The following is a 24,192-nucleotide window of genomic DNA, read 5'->3' on the forward strand; positions in this document are numbered from 1 at the left end:
CAATGAGTCAATGACAGTGTTTACATGATAAAATTAAAGAGTGTTTAAGAAAGAATGGTTTGTAACTCCCAATCAAACTGTAACTATTTAATGAACACATTTCTTCAAAATACAGAGTAAAGTGCATTATCACAAGGAATGCCTTCAAAATATTCACATTTTCAATTCTTAATCTTTCTCAGTATTTCTTTATTAAATTTCAGCTTCTGGTTGTTTGAAGAACAATTCTGATTTCCTTTTTGCCTTACACTTTGCTTTGCGAATTGATAATGCACATGTTTTAGGGTTTTATGGCTTGCATGAATCAGATTTGGACAAAGTCTTCCAACTACCTACAACCACCTTCATAGGAGGAAATGAGAACAGTCTTTCTTTACGAGAGATCATCAGACGGCTGGAGGTCAGTATGACATCTTTGATTTGTGACTTGTTTTCTTCCCTGCAGAAATGAACTTTTTCCAATTGTAAGTCATAGAGAACTTAGCTGTCATTTATTAATACAGCATGTGTGGAATTCAGATGACAGAAAAAATATCGCCTGTACTGTTTATACTGATGGTAGCTCCATTAGTTTCATCTAAAATATGTAGATGAAGGATAAGTATTAAAAAGGAACACACAGAATACTAATTCAGGCTATAGTTTTGCAAAAAAAGAACTTAGATGGATTGAAACAAACAGAACCTTTATAACTTGTGTTTATTTGCTATCACAGATAAAGCACTTGCAAACAATACTTAGGATGTGCAGGGATTTCTCTTGGCGTCCTATCTTCAGTGAGACTTTCATCTGAATAAAAAATAGGAGGGTTGGGTACCAAACTGATGAAAGCTCAGCTGTAGTTTGTAGATGTTGATGATCATTGCTTCTATCCCCAGTCATCTTTGAGTTTTGTTTTCTGACCAATAATAGAGCTATGCCATGTGAAGCCATCAAATTGCCCTACTTGGAAAATCTAAAGGAGAATCTTTGAGTACAAAACTATTAAGTGTTATTTTGTAGAGAAAGCTTTCAAGTTAATGAGGCAAAAACTGCATTCAATAAAATCATTTATTTGCCCATAGGATTAGTGTGAGGAGAATCTAGGGGAAGAGGGGAGAACACAAGGCTTTCATAAGTGTAAGAAAGCATAATTTTTAAGTTCTACTTGTTTTTTCATGTCCCATGAATTCCTAAAGCCTCCCGTATTGGTGTTTTTATACCCTAGAATACTTACTGCCAACACATTGGCTTGGAATTTATGTTCATCAATGATGTGGAGCAGTGCCAATGGATCCGGCAGAAGTTTGAGACACCAGGTGTTATGAAGTTTACAAATGAGGAAAAAAGGACTTTGTTGGCACGGCTGGTGCGCTCAATGAGGTATGCTGGGGTGGTGCTGGGAAGCTGTTCTGTGACTGCTGGCATGCACTGACACACGATGATGTTGGGCTCAGCAAACATGGGATAGAGGCCAGGAGTTGAAATGAAACCTGGAATGCAAGCATATGTAGTTAACCTGGCTGTGTTATAAAAGGAGAGCATGCAGTGTTAGGTTTATCAGGGTCTGTATAGTCATTTTAACGTTCTGTTTTCTTCAATGGGGAGTGATGATCTTTAACAGACACGCAGACGTGAGTGGCAAATGTGGCGGTGTTTGCATTAGCTGCTGGAAAAATACCAGGGAAAAATGTCTCAGCAGATTAGTGATACCCATGTCAGAACATTCATAGCCTGTTTCCAATAACAGGTGTCATAATAAAGTCCATTTGACCTCTAAGGATTCTATAACAACAACTTTGGGTGCTGATATTCTTCCATGTGTGTATTTTTTTCTGGTAGCATGTGCTCAAATGAAGTCACAGTAACTGTGAATTCAGAGAGAATTTTTATATGAGCGGAATGTTGACAAGAGTTTGTTTGACTCAATGGGATACTAACAGTCTATCTGGAAAGTTGTGTCAAGATGGGACCAGATTTGAAGGGCATAATGTTATTTCAAGTCCAGTTTTTGCCCTCTGCCTTTTGAGGTGCACTGAAATGTGCTGGACTGATGCATGACCTGGCAGCAAGAGTTTTGTTCTCTGCAGTATATGAAAGCATGTCTGGAAGCAGCTCGTTGATTACTCCCATTGTGACTGTTTGTATAGAAATGTTTTATTTCCAGAGTCTGAATTAGATTATCTTCCCAGGCATGATATATATGTTAGCTGGTATGTTTCGAAACACATTGCATATCCCTTGATAAACACAAAAATTTTGCAGTATTTAAAGGCAAGTCTTTGGTTAAGTTTCTCTGTTCAAAGACGTAAAAACAAAGCGTCCATTGGAAGATAGTTTGCCAGGCATTTTCTTTGCCAGTTTTGTAACAGGGTTGTCCAGTTAAAAGTTAAACAGAAATAAGTCACTGGTCAAGTGAATACTGTACTTGCCTAAGGTTGTTTATCAAGCTCTCGGTCTAAATAATCTCCATTTCTCCAGAAGCAAAAAAATTTCGCTGTTATTCCTGTTTGTTTGAACTATGGATGAGTCTGCAGTTTCTGGTGGCATGAAGCAGCCAAATGTTCATCTTTTACCAAATTAATTTTCTGATGTAAATGAAAGAAAAAAGTTTTACTTAATTTTTTATCCAGCTACCTCTAGCATGTGAGTTTTGTCTGAAAATGGACATGAAAAAAGGAAATCTGGTTTTGTGAACAACTGATCGTGCTCTTGAGAAGAGTTTGTAAAGAGACTTGGTAAAGCTACATCAGTTTGCTTAGGGATGCTGTTATTAAAATCGTTCCTTCCAAGTGCATGCTTCAGGTACTTGAAACTGTATTTTAAAGCAGGATTTTTCTCGTTCTTTGTGATGAATACATGTAGTATTCCTCAGAATTATGGCATCATGTTTTAGCTGAGGTATTCAGTGTTTACCTAAGGAGAGTCTCTTCATTTCTCTTCTCAGTTTCATTTTGAAGATGTAGATGTCAGTGTTTTAAGTGAGGAATAATCCATGTCTTAATGGATTATGGCAGCGTTGTAAGCCCAGACATTGCAAAGATGATTTTATACAGTTATTTTAATGAAGATATATTCTCTCTGCATTTTTTATCTCCACGCTTGACAACATATGACTGTTTCAGTATTTGCTGAAAGGTCCTTTTTAACCACTTGCACTGCCTCTGGTCCAAATGCATTAAAGAATGAAAAGAATTGCCAAAGATTGATGTCTTTATCCAGATGCAGTTGGGCCAGAAATTCCAGTATCTTTGCTCTTGGCAAGTTACCAGCCATTACATCAGGCAGTTTGTGGAGCTCTGCTATTGAAATAAGCATGCTTTCTGCTGCTATTTGCTTTGGGCATTTAACTGTTATCTCCAGAAAATCCAGATTCTCTATCTTCTTCAATCCATAGAGTAGACTTCTTTTCTAGGAAGGATTATACATGGAAAAAGGCAGCATTTAACTTGAGTTTTGAGCAAGGTGGAGACTCTTCTGCCTATCCCTATTGTTTCAAAATCAGGGTAAATACTTCTCAAATTGATGAGGAAGAAGACTTAATTCTGTCTTGTCTTCCTCTCTCTATCCCTTTCCCCAAAGTGTGACTGATCATTGAAAGCCTATAAGCATGTGTTCATAGGTGTTTTAAAACAAAATGATGTAATTTTATTTGCTAAATGATTTTAACAAAAAGTGTTTACTACATTTTTGTAATACAAATACTGTTTCTTGTTTTTGTCTTATTTTTTTCCTTTGCTGAAGATTTGAGGACTTCCTTGCTCGCAAGTGGTCTTCCGAGAAGAGATTTGGTTTGGAAGGATGTGAAGTAATGATTCCTGCACTTAAGACAATCATTGATAAATCCAGTGAAATGGGAATTGAATACGTCATCATGGGGATGCCTCATAGGTATTGCCAACAGAAACCCCCCAGTGAATGGATTTAGTCTTAATGCAGGCTTTGAGCAGATGAATTTTATTAATAAAGTTGATGTTAGGGAAGCTGTGTAAGCAGGAGGTTGTTATAGTGAGCAGTGGCTATGCAGAAATGTAACAGACGTGTCAGTGAGAGCTACAGACTTCACAGGTGAACTTTCGCACTGAAAGCAAGTGTGGCAGCAGCTGGGATATTTATCCCATTGAGACTAGAACTGAGAAAGTAGGGCAAGGTAGACATACTTTTGCTGTCTATTAATTAAGAATTAATATTGTTAAAACTGCTAGATAACTGCAAAATTCGTTGCTAATAGTTGGATAAGTAGATGTTCAAAGCATTAGAAATGCACTGGAGATGGATAGAATGTTTTCAAGCTCAGTAGTTTAAAGTGAACTTCTGAACTGCAAATTTCTGACAGAGATGTCTTACAGTTTTAAATGTTTTATGCTCTTGACTGTTCAATTAGCATTTTTGTGACATAATTATTGTTTGTTTTCTTAGAGGTAGGCTGAACGTATTGGCTAATGTCATCCGAAAAGAGCTGGAACAGATCTTCTGTCAGTTTGATCCCAAACTTGAAGCAGCTGATGAGGTAAGGAGCTTCTTCAGTAGATATATATAGAGAGACAAACATTCAAGGTAGTTTTCAGATACTTTTGGACACAGAATCATAGAATTGCTCAGGTTGGAAAAGACCTTAAAGATAATTGAGTCTAACCACAACCTAACCTGCTGTAATTGTCATAATAGCATTATCAGCTGCTGAAATGCACTCTTATTCTCTTGTACGAGCACTGTCATTTGATAAAATTTATTAATAAATTTGAAGACCCTACTGTGCCTTTAACATACAGAAGGTGTCTTAGTTATAGAGCCTTTAAAAAATGAGTGATCCACACCAGCAGAGGTAACCCACTGTCACGACTGCTGAATTGCATCCTCTACTGCCTCCACCATTTGGTCTCTATAAGTGTTCAGCAAGTGTTAGTAGATGTCAACGGACACTGTTTTTTTTCCATGTGGAGGAATAAAATTCTAGACCTTTGCTTCTAACACACTTCCGTGTCAGATGCTGTTTTGTGAGACTGCTCATCTGCTGTCATTTGTTGTGCAGCAGCAAAATTGGATGGAATATTCATGGCAGGTTCAACCACTGTACTACCATACGACCAACATCCACCTCTGACATCATGAGCCAACATGTAAAATAAGAGGCGTTACTTTTGGAGTGGCCCTTGTGTGTATGAAATGAGAATCGATACTTTACAGGTATCTGTGGTGGTTTCACACTGTCAGCTAGCTAAGTTCCATGATCGCTCTCTGACTTCTCCACTCAGCAGAGCAAGAATGGAAAATGCAATGAAGCAAAAGCTCCTGGGTTGAGATAGGGGCAGGGAGATTACTCACCAATCACCGTCACAAGGAAAACCAGACTCATCATAGGGAGATCAATGTAATTTATTGCCAAGTACCAACAGACTTGAGCAGTGAGGAGTAAAGGCAAGCTAAACACATTTTCCAGTTGATCCATCCTGTTTGGCCTCCCCCACACACACAGCACAGGGGTTGGGGTCCGTGTTCAGTCCATAAAATGGTAGCGCATACTGATACTAAATTAGCTTGATCCGTTTCTTAGAATGAAGCCCAATTTTTAGATGTAGTTTGTATGTAGATGCAGTTTGTATGTACAGCGTTCCTGAGCTTTGACTACATCTTGCACATTAGGGATCTGGAGATGTAAAGTATCATCTGGGAATGTATCATGAGAGGATTAACAGAACAACAAACAAGAAAATCACTTTATCCCTGATGGCTAACCCTTCCCACTTGGAAGCAGTTGATCCTGTTGTGCAGGGGAAGACAAAGGCTGAACAATTTTATCGAGGGGATACCGCAGGGAAAAAGGTAAAGGTTGTTTAATGTTATAGTAATTCTCAGTAGTAGGCTATAAAGTATTTTTAATAAAAATGACTTCCAATTTTGTATTGCAGTCTTCCTTTCTGCCCCCTTCCCAGAAGGGATACATGGTAACCTAGATAAAGGTCTAACTAGGTAAAGTTTTCAACGTGGTCCCTTAAGGGTAACATCAGAAAGCAGTCTTAAAACCATTTCATTTGAGAACTGAACAAGGGCAGCAGAATGCTGTCAAATCTGTGGTTTATTGTAAAAATACAATGCAGGATGCTGTTATAACTTATTATAAAAATATGGTTCTATTTCATAAGCACTATGGAAACACAGAGCAGAGAAATCCTGCTGAGAATTGGAGTTTTACTTTCTAATATATTTGTGGTTTTGTGCGTACAATCCTCCATCTTAGGTTATGTCCATACTATTACATGGGGATGCTGCCTTTGCAGGACAAGGTGTGGTTTATGAGACGTTTCATCTTAGTGACCTTCCGTCTTACACCACAAATGGAACTATTCATGTTGTTGTCAACAATCAGGTAATAAATAGAACATTTTCTAGTCAATTTGTGTACTGAGTGTTGCTTTTTATTATTATTTTATTTTATTTTTTTTGCTAGTGTATTTATTTATTATTGTTTATTAGCTTGTTGTCCTGTGTGCTCTGTTCATTAGAATGGCTAGAATGTTCCTGAAAACAATTGCAGTATCTAGTAACTGACTGGATAACTCTTCATCACCTTGCTTCTTCAGGGCAAAAAGCTCATATAGATAGCCAAAATGAAAAGCTAAGACTATTGTTGCATAAGTGATTGTCAGAAGAAAACCAAAGCGTTCAAAGCAAAGTAGAGGGTGACACCTACATCATTGTAATGGAAGTTCCTGGATTTTTTTAGATTGGCTTCACCACAGACCCCCGTATGGCACGTTCGTCTCCATATCCTACTGATGTTGCTCGTGTGGTCAATGCTCCCATTTTCCATGTGAATGCTGATGACCCCGAAGCAGTGATGTATGTGTGCAGTGTTGCTGCAGAATGGCGAAACACATTCAACAAGGATGTGGTTGTTGACTTAGTAAGTCTTGATTTTCATAACATTTCTTTCTGTGTAGTATGTATAATTCTCTTAAGTATTCTGTGGCCTAGAAGACCCATTCAAGAAACATAGTTTGATTTGAATGACTTTCAGCCTCTTCTTTTTAAAAACAAAGCAACAAAAAACCCATCTGCAATAATCGCTAAACATTTTTATATCAAATGCTTCTGTTACTCTGTAAAACTATGAAATTGAAGAACGTCATTTTACATCTTTCTTCACCAATGGAAACATTCTTTCCTTTTGTAGGTTTGTTACCGTCGTAGAGGGCACAATGAAATGGATGAACCAATGTTCACCCAGCCCCTAATGTACAAGCAGATTCACAAGCAGGTGCCAGTGCTGAAAAAATATGCTGACAAACTGATCGCCGATGGGACTGTAACACTGCAGGAATTTGAGGTACAGTGTATCAGTAGAGTTAAAAGGAACTTACAGAACTGTTAGCAGGAAGACACAGTTGTTACTGCATGTTGTCTGCTTACAAACCTTTCTTTCATTACTATGATTGAGCCTTCACCCTTTAACACTTTCTGATCAATTCAGTTTGCATTTTTATGTAAAATACCAAAGTATAAAGCTCTTTGCCACAGAGGTGCAACTTCTGTCATTTGTGTTACTTTAACCCTGGCTTTATGATCTTATTAGGACCAAACTTTACATAAATGTATGTGTGTATTCCTATAACAAAGAAATGGAAAGTACTGTGAAATAATTAATACATATAATAGGAGAAAAAAAAATTGAATCCAAGATTAGTAGAAGGTGGGTGATATGCATTATCACCTGCTGGAGATGTTGGAAATAACAGCAATTTTTAATCTCCAAACCAGCAGTAAGATGGTGTTGGAGTGCTCAGAGGTATAACTTGTAGCTTCGTGTTCATCACCAAATGGCAGTTATAATCAGTCAGCAATAAAATAAAATAAAATAAAAACAACGATTTCCTTGCAGTTACTCAGATATTCAGATACTTAGGTTCAGTCAGAGATAACTTGAAATGTTCCAGAAGTATGAAATGTAGGGTCTGATGCTCCTATTGAGCTAATTAAGTCTTCGCTTTGATCTTTTTTGAAAGGGAGTCCATAGAGTGCAGATGAAACAAAGGATCTTTTGAGAAGCTGGTACTGAAGTTGAACTAAAAATCATTCTGTTATTCATAAGAATGCTTACAGTTTATGCAGAACTAGGTATCTTTAATAGTTCTAAGAGTGGACCACTGCTGGCATGGACTTCAACTGGATTCAGGATCCTGATGGGGTGTTTTGCTGTGCAGACTAAGGTCTGCATTGCTGTTGATACTTCCAAGATGCACTAGTTCAATCACTTGGATGTGGTTTTGAATTGAAATGTAGGTATTGTAGAGCAGTTTATTCTCCCTCAGAGTACAGTTCTCTATCCGTTACCAGTGATGAGTGTGACTCACAGATTCTTAACTAGAATGAGGCTGCTTTCTAGGTGGTTCTTTTCTAGTCTTTAGTAGTATCTGTGGACTGAAGTAAGATCTGGATAATGCTGATCTGGATTATATTCAGTTCTGTATTTAAGAGTACTGCTTGTCACGTTGTCTCTCAGTCCTCTCCTCTGTCCAATAAACTAATCAATTTATTCAGAGTTATGTGGATAAGCATTTTTCTAGAAGGCAGTTTTGTCCTAGATAAAATGAAATGGTTTCCATAATTTTAAGTAAGTTTTGTTCTGAAGTTAAATGACTGTGTGGTAGGTGTCATCTGTAAGATGCAAGGATGTTTTAAAAAGAACATTCTTGTTTTACAGGAAGAAATTGCAAAGTATGATAGAATATGTGAAGAAGCATATACTAGATCTAAGGATAATAAGATTCTACACATTAAACACTGGCTTGATTCACCTTGGCCTGGTAAGGACTGCCCTTTTATATAACCTGCTGTTAATATGATTGTGCTTCTGTTTTGAATCCTAAGTCTGGAACTCTTGTTTTATGTTTTATCGGCCAGTATTTCTTTAAAATAAACCTTTGTTTTGCCCACGTTAACAGTAACTGAAACATTCTGCCAGATCAACTTGAAAGAAGGTGCTTTCTTAAAGAGAAATGTGCAAAGTAAGATCTGACTCTTAAAAATCCATCTTCGGTTCGCAAGGAGGAAAAGAAATATGTCTCATCCTCTTTTTTTGAAGTGATTTAAGTGCTGTGGGTGTTTTATTGTCTACCTATGCCCACGCAGTTGGACCTCTTTCACAAGAAGTGGAAGTAGAAATAAAGCAGATCATTTTGTGCCTTCAAGATTAAGTATTGTTGTCATGCAGAAAATGGGAATACAGTTGTCTGCCTTTGAAAGGCCAAGAACAGGTTTAGGCTGTTACTTAGAATATCTGTTAATTTCTGAGAGTTGATGAATAAATTGTATAAAGTAAAGAAATCTCTTAATCAATCCCTGAACAACTCACTAGATCTTTACTTCCAGGATTCTTTAATGTGGATGGAGAACCCAAGAGCATGTCCTGTCCTCCTACTGGCATTTCAGAAGACCTGCTGACTCACATTGGCAATGTAGCTAGTTCAGTGCCAGTCAAAGACTTCAAAATACATGCAGGTCAGATGGAATCTTGTTTCTTCTAGCGGCTGTATTTCTTGCTCAGATTTTGTTTTTCTGCAAATGAATTGCTATTGGGTGTTTTCCAAAGAGGAAAATGTGACTTGTATTTTACCTCTTTTACCCTGGGGGGAAAGGAGAATGTGACAGTGAAGGTTAGAATCATAGAATTGCTCAGGTTGGAAAATACATTCAAGATGATCAAGTCCAACCACAACCTAAGCATACTACCCTAACTAACAACCCTTTGCTAAATCATGTCCCCAACCACCACATCGAAATGGTTTTGAAACACAGGTTCTCACTGCTTGTTCTTTCAGTGTCACATTGCTTCTGTTTGCTAACTGCTTAAAATAGATTTTTTTTCGAGGGAGTTTAAACTCTTTGTAACATGCAGTTAATAATCCTTCAATTTGTCAAGTCCTTTTGAAGAAATGCTGCCTCTGTGCAGTATATTGGTGTGACTTAATGGGAAGTAAGGCATCCATCTCAGAAAGCGCCATTTATGTTTATACAAATGCTAAAAGCAGTGTGAATTTGAGGTTCACTTAAGACACTTTTCTTGTAGGTAGGTAGTTTTCTGCTCAGAAATACATCTTGATCTTTTCAGGCCTGGCAACACTGCTGCTATGAAATGAGAATAATTTTAGTGCAGCTGAATGAACTCGGTGTGGGCAAATTCAGACAGTTTTCTTTTCAACTTAGCATTCAGTGTTGATAGCATAAATCTACCTTCTTCTTACAAAGTCTTAACTCTTGGTCTGAAGGGACTCAGTTCTGAATTTAGCATCTATTGTAGTAAAAAGCTAAATGTGCCTGTCACACCGGGGAACTCCTGGCGTTGTGTCAAACTTTTGAGTAAGTTCTGCTTCCTAGTCAGACTGGAGTCTAGCAGTTCTACAGGGAGCAAAGACACGTTCTTTCCCTGGTGGAACATGGAACTGCTTTACTGGGGGATCTTTTTTCTTTTATTGACTAAGGAATGTACTTAGGATGAAAAGAAAGAGCTATTTTTTGTTGTTGTTGTTTTGTTTTCTGGGAAAAATCTCCAGATTCTCTTTAATCTCCAGAATCACCCATTGAGGATTAAAGTGTCTGCTGAAGATGTTCCATGTGTTTATGTTCCTATGTAGTAATGAAACATGGTTACAAATAATGATAATAGGGCATTCCTAGTTATCAACTGCAGGCTTATTGAGCAGATACAGCTAAAGCTGAACTTTAAAACTCTTCTACAGATTTGCATGCTGTGTTGGTGATGCTGTAATTTTAAACTATATTCAGCCAGTAAAATTTAATATGAAAAATTCTAACTAGAAAGGCAGCCTCTCCTTATTAACTTGACCTTGACAGCAAGTATTATTTGCCATTATAATTATTCCATGTGGGCAAATAATTCTCTAACTTTGGTCTTCTAGATTCTTTTAAACAGCTTAAAAGGCCACAAGAGAAAAGAAATGGGAAGAGCACCCTCAAAGTGCTTTGACCTTCAACAAGAAAAAATATCTCCTGGTCTTTCTGGAAAAAGTGAAAGCTGATTTAGTTTTCTCGAGTGTTCTGTTGTATACTCTGTGGAAGAGACAATTTTCAAGATTTCTTAATTTAAATAGAGACAGATTCTAAGGGAGTAGTTTTACGTGTGTTTTTGTAAAAATTGGGAAAGCAACAAAGGAAAGAACAGGAAAATAACAAATGGAATAGCTTGCTAAACACATCAGTGCAAATAAAATAGTGTTAAGTTAATGCCAAGACAAAATGAGAGTGAGAAAGACAGAAGAACCCAGTAGATGACATTTTCAGTCTTACACAAAACAGTCCTTGGTGGTAGATATGTGAAAATAAATGTTTAATAAGTATCCGACCATGAGTCATTCTAATTGTTATCAGTAACTTCTGGTAGCCAATCTTATTTTCTTCTGATAGAGCAAGGCATGAACAAACCTTTGCTTAGGAAACAAGTTATTTTACTTTGCTAGCGATTCAAACCTAGAATAACTAATATGGTCTACAAAGTTAATGTCATTTTAATTTCACTACAGCTCTTCTGCATTTCATGAAGATAGTGGATCAGCAACTAAGACTAAAGGCAGCAATCTTTGAGTTGTCCTGATGGGTTCTCCTCTTCCAGCGCACTGTAGCCAGCGGGGAAAATGGTGTATGTAATGTGAATGTCAAATATCTCTGAAGTAGATGGACTGGTTTCTGATCTTTATTCTAATAGGACTCTCCCGGATTTTGAAAGCCCGCTCGGAAATGACCAAGAACAGAGTTGTTGACTGGGCCCTGGCGGAATACATGGCTTTTGGCTCTTTTCTGAAAGAAGGGATTCATGTCCGTTTGAGCGGACAAGATGTAGAGAGGGGTACGTTTAGGTGAGTACTGAGATGACTGTTAAAAGCTGTCCCATACTTAAGAAACTTGTTAGCAATTTTTAAACAAAATGGTCTTTGGAGGGAAGAGGGAAGCTGAGGCTTTTCAATATCAGTCTTAATGTCATAGATTCTAGCAGTTATCTCCTGTGTCTGTAAATGGAGTATTTTAAAGAGTAGTATTTAACAAATAAATGTTTTTAGATATTCTCTTCCTTATCTGACTGAAAAGCAGAATTTTTTTTGTCTGCTTTTCAAGTAAAAATTCTGCTACAATCCACCTGATTGCAGAAAAGTCAGAGAAGGGCGTTTGTTGCTACAAATACTTAAGTCTTGAAATACCTTTCTAGTGGTGGCTTCTTGAAATTCCACTGTCCTGTGAACAAATATCTTGCCAGTTGGTAAGGTTCTTCTAAATGAAACCAGATCCTTTGTACTGAGGCTCTTATAGACTGTGGTGCATGAATGAATAGTAAATCTCATCGCTTGATAAAATATATACAGTTCTGCTGCTTTACCTGCCTCTCCACGGAGTAAAATCTTAATGATGTATTTAATTGAACCCTTCGATGCGAACCCTGTTGCTGGGAGTGAGTCAACTAACAGCTTCACTAAGTTTAATTGTGAATGCTTGCGGGGAAAAAAAAATCTTGGCACCTGACTTCTGTCACGCAGTGCAGTGTTCTGCTTCTGTGTTGAGCTTCATTTGGTATCCAGTAACTGGACTTCTTTTTTTTTCCCCACTCACATTCTAATGGCAGTGTGACAAAATCCTTCAGACAAGGCAACAAAACAAAGCTGAAAACCTGGAGATTCTCCTCTTTCATCCTCCCTGATTTCAATACCAGGGTCTTATAAATGGCAAGCACCTCCTAGGGGAGGAATGCATGTTTATTGTTCAGCAAGCTAACTACCTAATTCTGGTGAGTGCTTAGTTAAGTCTAACATACACCTATAGACTTGTCTTAAGGAGGTTGATTCTTTGTATTCCCAGTTCTCCAGCTGGTGGAAGAGGATTTTCCAGACCTACTGCCTAGACTTTCTCAGCGCTTGAGATGACAATAGTTTGTTGCGCTCACAGAAATACAGAGAGAACACAAAACAAATGTTACAAATAAAAGCTATTTTGACTGACAAAGACTACCTGAAAATTAGTGTCCTACCTGGATTTTATTCTTCAGCCTTTAAAACAGAATTAAAAATGAATTAATGTAATGAGACTTGATTCTGTACCACTCTGATGTTAGCAACCTGACAACTTTGTTACAACAGCAAAATGTGACTTGCATGTCTATACACAAGGGCTGCTCTGAAAGTAATGCCTCCTACTTTATTATATTGGCCCATAATGTCAGAGGCAAATGTTGGTGGTAGGACAGTAGGGGTTGAACCTTTCCACCAGCATTCCATTACAATTTATTGCTGTGCCTTACAAAAAGGCATCTGACATTGAGTGTGTATGAAGCAAACATGTGGAACTGAATTCCTGTGTGGAAAAAATGGCACCCATTCACACTTGTTAATGCTTGCTGAATGTTTTAGAGACCAAACAGTGGATGAGAGCACCTTTCTACCTCTCTCTCTGTGTTAATCTTCAGAGGCTCTGCCTTTTGCTAGTTTTATTTTGTTGACTTCTAGGTAGATTTCAGAGCTCTTCTGCTAGCATTCATTATAGCAAAGGGAAGCACAAGAGTATTCAGTCTTCAGTTCTGTATTGGCAGCTATACAACACACAGTAGTTGTTACTAGTATAATAACTGTCCTTCTGTTAGCAGTCATAAAGCTGGACATATTGGTGTGATTCACTCAGTTAGTCTGCTCAGAGAGTTAATGGATTGCAGTAATTACTTCAGTCATCTCTGTTTTGATAGCGCTCCTTGGTGCCCCATTCTAATGCTGATTAATGGTGTTCCGGAGAACTGTAAATGGTGTGAATGGAAATAGCAAGAAAGAAGATGAAACTGTTTCAAGTGTTGGTGCGCAGATTAGATTAGGTTTGTGTTGGGTTTTTTTTTTTTGTGAGAAAGGTAAAGATTGTCCTAAGGAAAAGATTAATGACATTTTCCGCAAAGGAGAGAAAAATGTTCAAGTAATATTTTTCCCTTTTGATTTCTGTCAGTCTAAAACATTGCATAACGACCCCCCGCCTCCACTGCATTGCCCTCCTGTTCTGCTTGTGATGATGTATTTTGAATTTCCTTGAATGACGGATAACAGACTCGATTAGTCAGTGAAAGTCTGTATGCAGTAACTGTATTTAGACAAGTTTTCAATCAAACTAGTGTGTTATCAAAACCAGAGATAACTGTCGCATGCGTACTTTCTAGAATGTGAATTTGAAAGTTTATCTTTGAAAATAGCACTGTTAAAACCAGAAGTGTTCTCAGCTAACAGATTTCAACAACTCTTTGCAGCCATCGCCATCACGTGCTTCACGATCAAGAAGTTGACAAAAGAACGTGTGTTCCCATGAACCACCTCTGGGAGCAGCAGGCCCCCTATACTGTGTGCAACAGCTCCCTTTCCGAATATGGAGTCTTAGGTACGTCTCGGGGTAATTATCTGAGACTTGCTTATGTTTAAATAGGTCTCAAGATGTAGGAATTGATGACTGCTAATTTTTTTTCCCCCCCCCAGATTTAGCTGTAAAGCAGTTAAGCTTCTTGGTCTACCAAATTTTGCATTGCTGCTTGAGATTGCAAACCTTCAAAACAAATAAATGGCTCTCTCTGCTAGTGACATTTAAAAACAAACTTTGCTTTCGATGTATTTCAGTGTTACTGCATCCATGCAAAAATCTAGCCTAGCCTTATCTAAAGTGCTCTATTGAATATGCTGTACTGAGAAAACAAATCCTCGTTACAGGTGGCATTAATCATAGTGGAGTATGGTGCTGGTACTGGGCAGACATTTTAATTAGTGAATGGATGACCTCCTTCTGGCATGAGAAGGGTGGCAAGAGGAATGTGAAGTGCAGGAGAAGTGTTAACTTTATTATGTTATTATGTTATTGTTCCTATAGATAAATAATGAAATACAATTTCATACCCATTTCATAATTAGTATGAATGGAGAAGATGAAACGTTGTAAAGATGGTAATTCATAACTGCTTCCTTCAGGGTTCCAGAAATATTCAACCACATAATTATTTTTGCATGTGCTCCGTGTTACCTGTTGCTAATAATATTAGAATTAACACGGTTTAAAACTGTAGGGTTGCAGCATGGGCTGACAAAGTGACATCTTAAGGTATTTTTCTTAGCTCCTATGCAGAATTGGCATGAGGAGAACTTTGTATCTCTTTGAACTAGTGTATATTATTTACATTTAAACTAAATGGGAGAATGAAAGAAAGGATATGTACAAAGATAAGAATTTAGCACAGATAGAAAGTGAAAATTTAATTTCAGGTTTCTTTTTTCCATGTGGTTGTTTCCAGTTTCCTATTGTTTCTCATATTTTTGACCAGGGGTTCCTTAATTTGAGTGTGTATACAGTGCTTTTGCAGCTATTATGGGTAAGTGGTTTGAGATAATGTATACGAATTTGAAAGTGACAGACGTCTGAATACAATTGAATTGTCATTTTGTTCCAAAAACTGCCTCTCTATTGATTACTCTGGGAAGTGTTGATATGATATGAAGGTTCTTATTGCAAGAAAATCAAAACAGAATTTGTGTTTATTTTTTACACCGAGGACAGGAACGTACCATTTCTGTGCAATTCTGCTTCAGGAGATGTAATAAAGGTTCCTGATATTTTCAATTGCTAAGAATTTTAAATCCCTCATGTATGAGATCTTCTCTAACAGTAAAGGGCATTAAATTGGCAGAAACAGCTGAAAAGAGGTTATTATTTGACTAAATCTGTTCTGTTTCTGGGTTGAAATGAGTTGATAATTAAGTTTGTGCTCCCTTGCTAACTTTTATCCAGCCTTCTTGGATATGTTTGTATTTGTGTATTGTGTCTGTACAGGGATAGCATGAGATATACAGTCAGTGTGTGAACATAGCTCCTAACTAGAAGAGACCTTGGAATTGTTATCTGTCTAGCTGCTGTCATCATGGTTTTAGTATCTGGAGGGGTGAGTGAGTGCTTGCAGTTCAAGGAGTCGATTCTTTATGGGTAGTAAAACAAGAAGGGAAAAAAATAACAGTACTATTTTTCACGTCTTGTTATTTCTGCTGTGTAAGAAGGGTGTTACAGAGAAATAGTTTGCAGTCAGATGTTCTAAAGTATTTGGAGGAGGATGCAAAGCAAGAAAAGTGCTAAGATTTTAATTTGTGACCGTGTAAACATGTCGTACCTCAGAGGCATTTTGGGATTTCCTTTTGTTTCTGTGAATTAAAGCTAAGTGGAAATTGACCTAATGGATTGAACAGCTCAGCATGATAAAACTGCAGATTATTTCCTTGGAAGATGGGTAAGCCAAGAGCTGGCAGCTGTTCAGAGCTGTGAGCTTTGCACCAAGTTATTGTTGAGCTGGTTAGGAACTCCTGGAGTGTAACCACTCCATTAGAAATAGTACTCTAACAAGATAGTTTCCTCTTAGCATACAAAGGCAGTCTTGTTATAGCTCAAACAATTGCTTATGTTTAGTATACGGGAAGCAATGAAGTGTTTATATTGAGGCATATTGTTTTTAAAATAGAAGACTAAGGTATTGTTTAAAATGTTTTCTTTGCAATACACTGGTAGGATGGAATGTGTAATGTTACCACTCATTCAAAACAACACTGTTTTTTGTTAGGACTAACAGATATTGCTGTCTGTCAGAAACAGGGTTGGGAAATAGGACAGCAATCAAGGAACAGGTTCTCAGCAGCACCTACATGGAGCTCTAAGGCAGAAGACTTTCATTCTATAGAGTCAGCAACCAGATAGGTATTAACTTAAATTTGTCCAGGGCTATGCTCATGTTTTGAGAGTCTAATGTGCCTATATTAGTCCTTGTGCTTGGACTCTGCAGTAAGTGTAGCACATACTTGTCTTTGTAACTTCTGTAACTTCTCTCACGCTGCCATTTTATCTCTGCATTAACAAGCCATCTATGGCTGTTAGTTAATATTCGTGCCTTGAATCCTTTTGCAATCATACTGAGTTAAGCTGCGGCCTTACTTATGTCAGCTGGAAAAACTACAGTTCTTATGACTATGATGCAAAGTGCTAGGGGGAAAAACAGCGTATAATGCTGTGTAAGCTGCCACTTTGCTTGAAACCACCTCTTTCTCTGCCAGAGTGACAAAAACAGTAAGGGAGCACAGCGGGAACTGGCCTAATAGAAACAAGCATTTCTGCTATTCTTGTCATCTAGGGACTGTAATGAACTTCAGCAATTAAAACGTTAGTTTTGCAACCTTAGTCAAGTGCTGTATATTCTTCTTTTGTGTCTTCCTCTCTGTTCAGAAGATTACCAAACTATTGTGTTGGGTCTTGGTCCCCTTTGCCCTGATATGCTCCCAGCCCTAAGGGGCTGCTGGGAGTTAAGGAGCTGGCTGGGGGCTCTCCACCACATTTTGGGTAGTGCAGATTCTTTAGCTATTCTTCTTTGAAAGCTGCATCCTGAGCCTGATTCCCATGGCACTAGGTTTCCTCTTAGCTTCTGCCTGTTCTCTGGGTGTCTAATTATATAAGAATTAATCCTTTACAATCACAAAGTTTGCATAGAAATGTGAAGAAACATTCAGTTCTTGGCTCTGCAGACACAACATTACAAGTCACTGCAGCAGTAATCTTTAACTCTTTAGTCTGGTCTGAAGTTAAGCCCTCCTATGGGGTCTGGGTAAGAGCCAGCTCCCCTGCAGCTCCCATCTCATCTTTAGAACTGTGAAGTCTATCTAGCTCTAGTCATCTTCCCTGACCTGGATCCATCTGGTACCCCCAAAAAATCTTCTTCAGGTAAAGCACTTTGCCTCGTCCTGAGCTGGTCATATTGCAGCTGTTTAAATATCTTTGCACCAACAATTTCTTTTATCTATATATTTAGTGCTTCAGATCTTGCTCTTTTAATAGTTCTCAGCTTATGCAGCTAGAAGTAGTAACTCTTGGCAAATTCCTTAGTGATTGCTGCAAGTTGATGATCAAAAGTTTTTAATGTTAAGAACTCTCGTTGTTATTTGCATGGTGGGAAATGTGTTCTAAGATACCCAAGATGTGTATACCACAGATGCATGTTTTGTAAACAGGTAGTCCTTGTAGCATTCATTTCAAAATATTAATCAGAAAGTATGGATTACATTTGGATATCCTTTCCCAACTGTTTTTATGGCTGTCAGAAAGCATGCAAAAGCCATCAATGTTAGAATCACAGCTTTTAATACAGCTTTACCTGGGACAGCATCACCTGATAGAGGTTATTAGCAACCAGATATGTATTAACAGTATTAACAACCAGATAGGTAGTGAGAAATGGCATTTTTTTTCCATATAGAATTTTAGGGGTGATTTCACTATATGAAACAGAATTGTGTGTGTGCTTTGATCCAGTTTTGAATTCACTTATAACTCCATTCTTTTCTGAAATCACTGCGTTATTACTGATAACTTGAAGTCAGGACTTCAGGTTTTTCTTCTCTACAAGTCTAGATTACACCATTCTTACAGAGAGCAGCATATGCACAAATAAGCCTTGAACATATTGCATATTTTTTCAACCATGTCACCCAATCAGTAGAAATGGTCTCTTAATGCTTGCGTAAAATTAGAATGGGATTCTATCCTACCTAGGGAAATCTGTTTTTCAGATACCTTTGGGAATGTGCGTTGAAGGAGTTGTGTAGATTTTTTGTTTTACTGTTTGCTTTGTGCCGAAAACAATAGATTGGCACAAATGAGGAGAACAGAGATATAAAGTATTTTGTATGGGTAAGGCCATTCAAGCAGTTAGGCCGAAGGAATGGTCAGCAAAAGCCATGCAATGTCTTAGAGACGTAAAAGCTCAAAGACAGTCTGGCGAACTTCTCAGTCTTTTGGCCTTATAATGTACCCGTTTCTTTTTGGTGAGAACATGAGCATATGCTGGAGTCATGGATGGACTGTTCAGAGTTCACTCCTGAAGCTAAGTGACTCAAAGATTTCATGCCACTGAGATGATAAACAAAATGCCGGGCTGGAATCACTGAGAAGTATGCTATGAAGACTCTGTAAGTCCAGTATGTTAGAACTTCCAAGAATACACAATCTCATTTGGAGCTCTGGTTGCTATTTCTCTTGTGCAGTTAGTTTATCCTATCATTGTCCATCTACTAACCTTTCAGGAAAGTTTGCACACTGACCATGACTGAAGAACCTGGCCCCCAGACAGAAGTTAAGCTAAAGCAACTTCAGCCTCGTGCATAGATTACCAGTGTCAAAATGTCATGTAAAATGTTGGAAGGATGTTCTTGTAGTTAGTGTTAAGAGAGGAACTTGTTTATTAGTTATTAGTTTTGCTGGGTTTTTTTTAAGTCTTTCTTTTCTTATCAGGTGTTTCTTTTTCTAACTCTCCTGCTTATCTGGTTCTTAGGTTTTGAACTTGGCTTCGCTATGGCAAGTCCGAATGCCCTGGTGTGCTGGGAGGCCCAGTTTGGTGACTTCCACAACACGGCGCAGTGTATAATAGACCAGTTCATCAGCTCAGGGCAGGCTAAGTGGGTTCGTCACAATGGGATTGTTCTGCTCTTGCCACATGGCATGGAAGGAATGGTAAGGGCCTCTGACTCTGATAGTTTCACAATGATGGTCAACTAAACTCCACCACACCCTCAACTCCCCTCTTCAAAGAAAGAGCAGGAGGGGAAGAAATAATGATGAAATAATGATTTAAAACAAAAAAAGCTTATTGTTTGAGATAATGGTAATTTAGTTGAAGGAAGAAGGAAGAGAAAAATAAGCAGAGGCCATGTAGAAAGAAAGCAATTGTTCTCTACCTCACATTAGCAAGCAGTGCTTTGTCACATCTTTGTCACATCCAGGGCATCAGAGATAGTTCGAGAGGACAGATGTTTTCATAATGAGAGCCCCCTTTCCCAGTTTTTTTGGCTGAGTGTGATGTCCTATGGTGTGGAATGTTCCCTTTTTTTAGTTTCGGTCAGCTGCTCTGGCCATTTCCCTTCCTCTCTTCTTGTCCGCCCCAAGCCTACTGGCCTTAAGGGATTTGGAGGGAATTTTGGTGCAAAGCCAGCACTACTCAGCAGCAGCCAGAATAGTCATATCACAATATCAATACTGTTCTAACCACAGGTATGGAGCACGGCACTGTATGGGCTACTGTGAGGAAAAATAACTCCATCCCAACTCCATTACTCTGTAAAACCCACCACTGTTGTGGGGATTCTGTGGTGATATCGAGGTGGAGCAGGGGAAGATGCTATTTATCTGTTGGACTGCTTCATTGCTACAAAGATTAATTTGGATAGATGTGACACTGAGAGCTAGAGGAAATAGGGATATATTTCTGATTGCTTAGCCTGGTGTTCTGTGTTGTGATGTGTACCATGTTATACGGAAAATTTAATCTGTTAATGGATAGCAGCATGTGAATACTAAGAAAAATTGTCTGGTTTTGCTGTGCATTCCCTCTCTCTCCCTAAGAAAATACCTCTTTAGAAAGATTCTTAGTGTGCAGTAAAAAAATGTGTGTCTAGCAGCACTTAGTTTTATTTTGCATGAAGCATGTCTCTCTTCTGGAAAGGAAAATGTTTCTGAGAGCAGCTGACTCTCTTCTTTGGTGGCTAGCAGTAGGGAATGTGCCGTGTCTTAGAGGGAAAGATCATAGGCTCTATGTATAATGTACACAAAGTTCTTATCAGCGGTAGACTTGTTTTTCAAATGTTGAAATTATTTTTCAAGGTTATAAATGCACCATGAGAGGCTAGGGTAGCGTTCTTCTCAAATATATTGACATGTGTGAATTGAAGCATGTATATTTCTAGTTTTCTATTAAGAACAGCATCGTATGCCACAGCAGCAGTTTCTGTCAGTAAAAATACTCTGGATCCTTTCACTACTAACTGCTTCGTTTCCATTCTCACAAACAATTTAGTTTTATTTCAGTTCAGTTATAATCCCATCCTCAAATGCTGGGTTGCATTCATACGCTATGAATGGCTTTTCATCCCCATGCGTGTGTATGAAATGAAAGGTCTCGTGCATTTCACAAGAGATTTGATAAATATGTATCTTTTTTTCATTTTAATATGAATCAGGAGGGACAGCCTGAATGTGCCCTCAGCAGGGAAGTATGGTCCTCTGCAGATAAGCACTCAGCTGAGAGGAGTTGCTTCTCTGCTATTTACAGTACATTAGTCTTTCTTTTCCCATAGCCACTTGGCAGCTAAGACTTGCCCAGCACTTCTGAAACATGCTTATTTTGCTGCTAGTGTCAGGTACTTTTAGAATATTTAAGAATCCCATCAGGCTGTTGGAATCTGTTGCCTTCTCAACGGAGCTTTCCATTACAGGAGTGTTATTCTCTCTGAACTACAGTGTTGGGGACAGAATGATTTGGGGAAGGGTTCATAATGGGATATGGATCCCTTCACCTCTAGGTCACGCGTGCACAGGCAAGTTGGCTGTGATTGAAAGACTCTGCTGCCAAATGGCTCCTTGGGGGCTCATCTGGAAGTAGCTAATGGATTCAGTATAGGTCTCACCAGAGAGGTGGCCACAATAGAAACAAACCCGACACCATCCCAAGTAGCTATAGCTGGCAATCTGACTGGCAGTGTCAGCAGAGAAATCAAAGATGGATGTGAACAGTGAGGCCCTGGATTGAGGTTGTTGCTGGGGTAACATGTGTGGGGGTAAGTTAGGGAAGCCTCTCATGTCACTCCTGTAATAGTTTTTTAGTAACATCCAGCATTCTCCATTCAGTTTGGTTGTGAAGCAGTGTTTTTGTACATGTTAAGACTGTACTCGGTATAGGATTTTACAGTTTTAGGCTGTCATAGCAGTGATTTTGAAGAGCATGCATGACTGTTTTGACACCGGGAGTTGTGATAACACACAAAGACACACAAAGTAAAAAACGTCATTAGCTTAGAAGCCATGGAGAGAGTTGAGAGGTGTAATAGTTCGTCTTCAGGTTAAAATACTTGGAGATTGTCTCCAAAATGCAAGTCTATCCTAATAGTAACTGGACAAGCAAAGACTGCCAGCATTAGTGATAAATAAGAAAGCACACTGCATTCTCCTCCTCACAGCTTTTTCTCATCCATTACTAATGAGGACATGAGAGGGGAGATAATGTTGTATTACACCTCTTATTCTTGATATCGTCCATGATCAGCATGCACTTTTTGCTAGTAAAAAACTGATCTAACAAGATCTGTGTATTAAAAGAAATTACCTTGGGTAGTTCTAGTGAGAAAGCAGATCTGAGTGTACATTGCTTTGATAGAATGCAAAATAGCTCTTGAGGCAGTAATTAATCACAGGCTAATTTGGCAGTTATGCTTACATGCATTTTGATCTGTTCTAGCTGAAGCATTCATTAAGGTCATCTCGTCCTGCACTGATCACTTAACAGTGCTGAGAGAGATCCTGAGCTTATGCTGGTTGCTAATATAGCAAAGACTTTCAGCAGCTAACTATGCATACAGGTGTGGTTTTCCCCCAAAGAAGTGAAAAACACTACAGTACTCTAAAGCACGGTGTTTCTCCTCCTGACTTTCCTCCTGCACATTTTTGTCCAGCGTTAAGTAAGGGCTTTTTTAAATATATCTGGGTAGACCTACTGCACTTTCATGGTTAAAAGCATTGGAAATACATTGAAACCTAGCCTTATCCTATTAAGGTGTTCTATGGGAAACAAAGAATTGCAGTCCTTCAGTGTATCCTTCATCTCTTCACTGCTGCTACCAATGATTTGGGGGCGGATGTGCAGCCTTGTGCAGAGCTGCAAGGGTGAATGGAAGTACTTAAACAGCGAGTGGTCTAAACTGATGTCTAACTGCTGATTTGGCTTTTTAATGTTGTTTTAAATGATGTGATTACCAGGGTCCAGAGCATTCATCAGCCAGGCCTGAAAGGTTTCTGCAGATGAGCAATGACGATCCTGATGCTTATCCAGTAAGTAGATTTGTCAAAAGCCCTGTTCCTTTTTTCTTCCCTTCACTTTTCAGAGATTTATTTTGACTCAGGCTGTGCTGGCTTCATCATTAGAAAAATCATTTTATTGCCAAAAATCGTGCTGTTATTTGCCACAGAAGAGAAAAATCAGAGTGTTTGTTTTTGTTTGTTTGTTTAACCTGAATCATCCTTTTTTTTTTTTTTTTTGGTTAGGAAGCAGGATAAGATTTGGCTACAAGAGTTAATGTAACATTAACTTGATCCCAGTAAAAATAACAGGAGTGCACAGTCTAGGCTGTTTCATCTCAAAGATGAGATCATAGACAATTAATCTCTGGCAGTGTGATCTCTTTATGGCTGTTCCTCAGGGCCAGTGATTCTGCCCGTATATATTGCTGTGCATACTGCAAATAAGTGTCTCCAGCAAATTTCTAAAGGAGGCCGTATGAAACTACTCCTGGCTATTTGCACTGGAGCTAAATTGTACTGCTGGGAGCATGACGGTAGGGCCAGCTTCTAAATTTAATTCAGCTTGGACCTTCGTAGTCCGATCATTCATTTCTACAGATAAAATACGTGACTCTATAGGCTACTGGGCATCCACTTCCCACTGTGGGTTTTCTAAGAAGCACTGTTAAAAATTAATTGAACAGCTCATCAATTGAAAAATAAATGTGCACATTTCAGTTTGGGCTCTGATTTTGTTACCTTTGGAGTAATGATAATTCCAAAGCAATGTTCCTTTTAATGTAAAGGTGGTTTTTGCCAGTGTACTGGCAGAATAAAGACCTGTTTGACTCAGTATTAAGGACAAATATAATTGCATGTAATAAGGAAGTTGTAAATACTGCCATAGGGGCTAAATAATTATTTGTAACATGAACCAGGATGTGACTCTGTTAGATGCTGTTTCCAGCTACACTGAGATTATTATAAGATAATAATATAATATACTGAGAATATTATAAGATTATTATAAATATATGCTTACCTATATCCATTTGCGCATTTGTATATGTATATAAAACATATATATGTATAAAATAAATACAAAATATGAAGTTTGTGTACTAAGGTGAGAGCAGGGCTCCTACAATAAATAAAGGGAGAGGGTTAACTATACTCTCAAAAATTAAATTACTGTTCTAAATCTTTCAGAGAGGTTCTATTTTGTGCCTTAGGCTTACTGAAGTCATAGTTCTCCTCATCCTTCCTTCACAGACTTCCCAGCTTGCTGAAATTAAAAAGAAATGTTTTGGCTTTATTTTTCTGTAGTAAAATCACGAGTGTTTCATA

At 38.3% G+C, this 24,192-nt stretch overlaps 1 protein-coding gene across 3 annotated transcripts in view; it reads left to right on the forward strand.

Moving 5' to 3' along the window:
* The window catches only part of OGDHL (oxoglutarate dehydrogenase like), a 44,509-nt gene that overhangs the window by 14,503 nt on the left and 5,814 nt on the right, over positions 1 to 24,192 (forward strand). For all 3 annotated transcript variants that reach the window (XM_015866064.2, XM_015866063.2, XM_015866065.1), the window contains exons 5-18: positions 285 to 400; positions 1,208 to 1,362; positions 3,724 to 3,870; positions 4,399 to 4,489; positions 5,623 to 5,802; positions 6,218 to 6,346; positions 6,704 to 6,883; positions 7,154 to 7,306; positions 8,681 to 8,783; positions 9,349 to 9,477; positions 11,699 to 11,849; positions 14,261 to 14,388; positions 19,352 to 19,530; positions 22,825 to 22,896. In XM_015866064.2, the coding sequence (XP_015721550.1) occupies positions 285 to 400; positions 1,208 to 1,362; positions 3,724 to 3,870; positions 4,399 to 4,489; positions 5,623 to 5,802; positions 6,218 to 6,346; positions 6,704 to 6,883; positions 7,154 to 7,306; positions 8,681 to 8,783; positions 9,349 to 9,477; positions 11,699 to 11,849; positions 14,261 to 14,388; positions 19,352 to 19,530; positions 22,825 to 22,896 (1,913 nt within the window). The remainder of the gene's footprint in view (positions 1 to 284; positions 401 to 1,207; positions 1,363 to 3,723; positions 3,871 to 4,398; positions 4,490 to 5,622; positions 5,803 to 6,217; positions 6,347 to 6,703; positions 6,884 to 7,153; positions 7,307 to 8,680; positions 8,784 to 9,348; positions 9,478 to 11,698; positions 11,850 to 14,260; positions 14,389 to 19,351; positions 19,531 to 22,824; positions 22,897 to 24,192) is intronic.

Source organism: Coturnix japonica, chromosome 6, assembly GCF_001577835.2.
Source record: "Coturnix japonica isolate 7356 chromosome 6, Coturnix japonica 2.1, whole genome shotgun sequence".
Taxonomy (NCBI): Eukaryota; Metazoa; Chordata; class Aves; order Galliformes; family Phasianidae; genus Coturnix; species Coturnix japonica.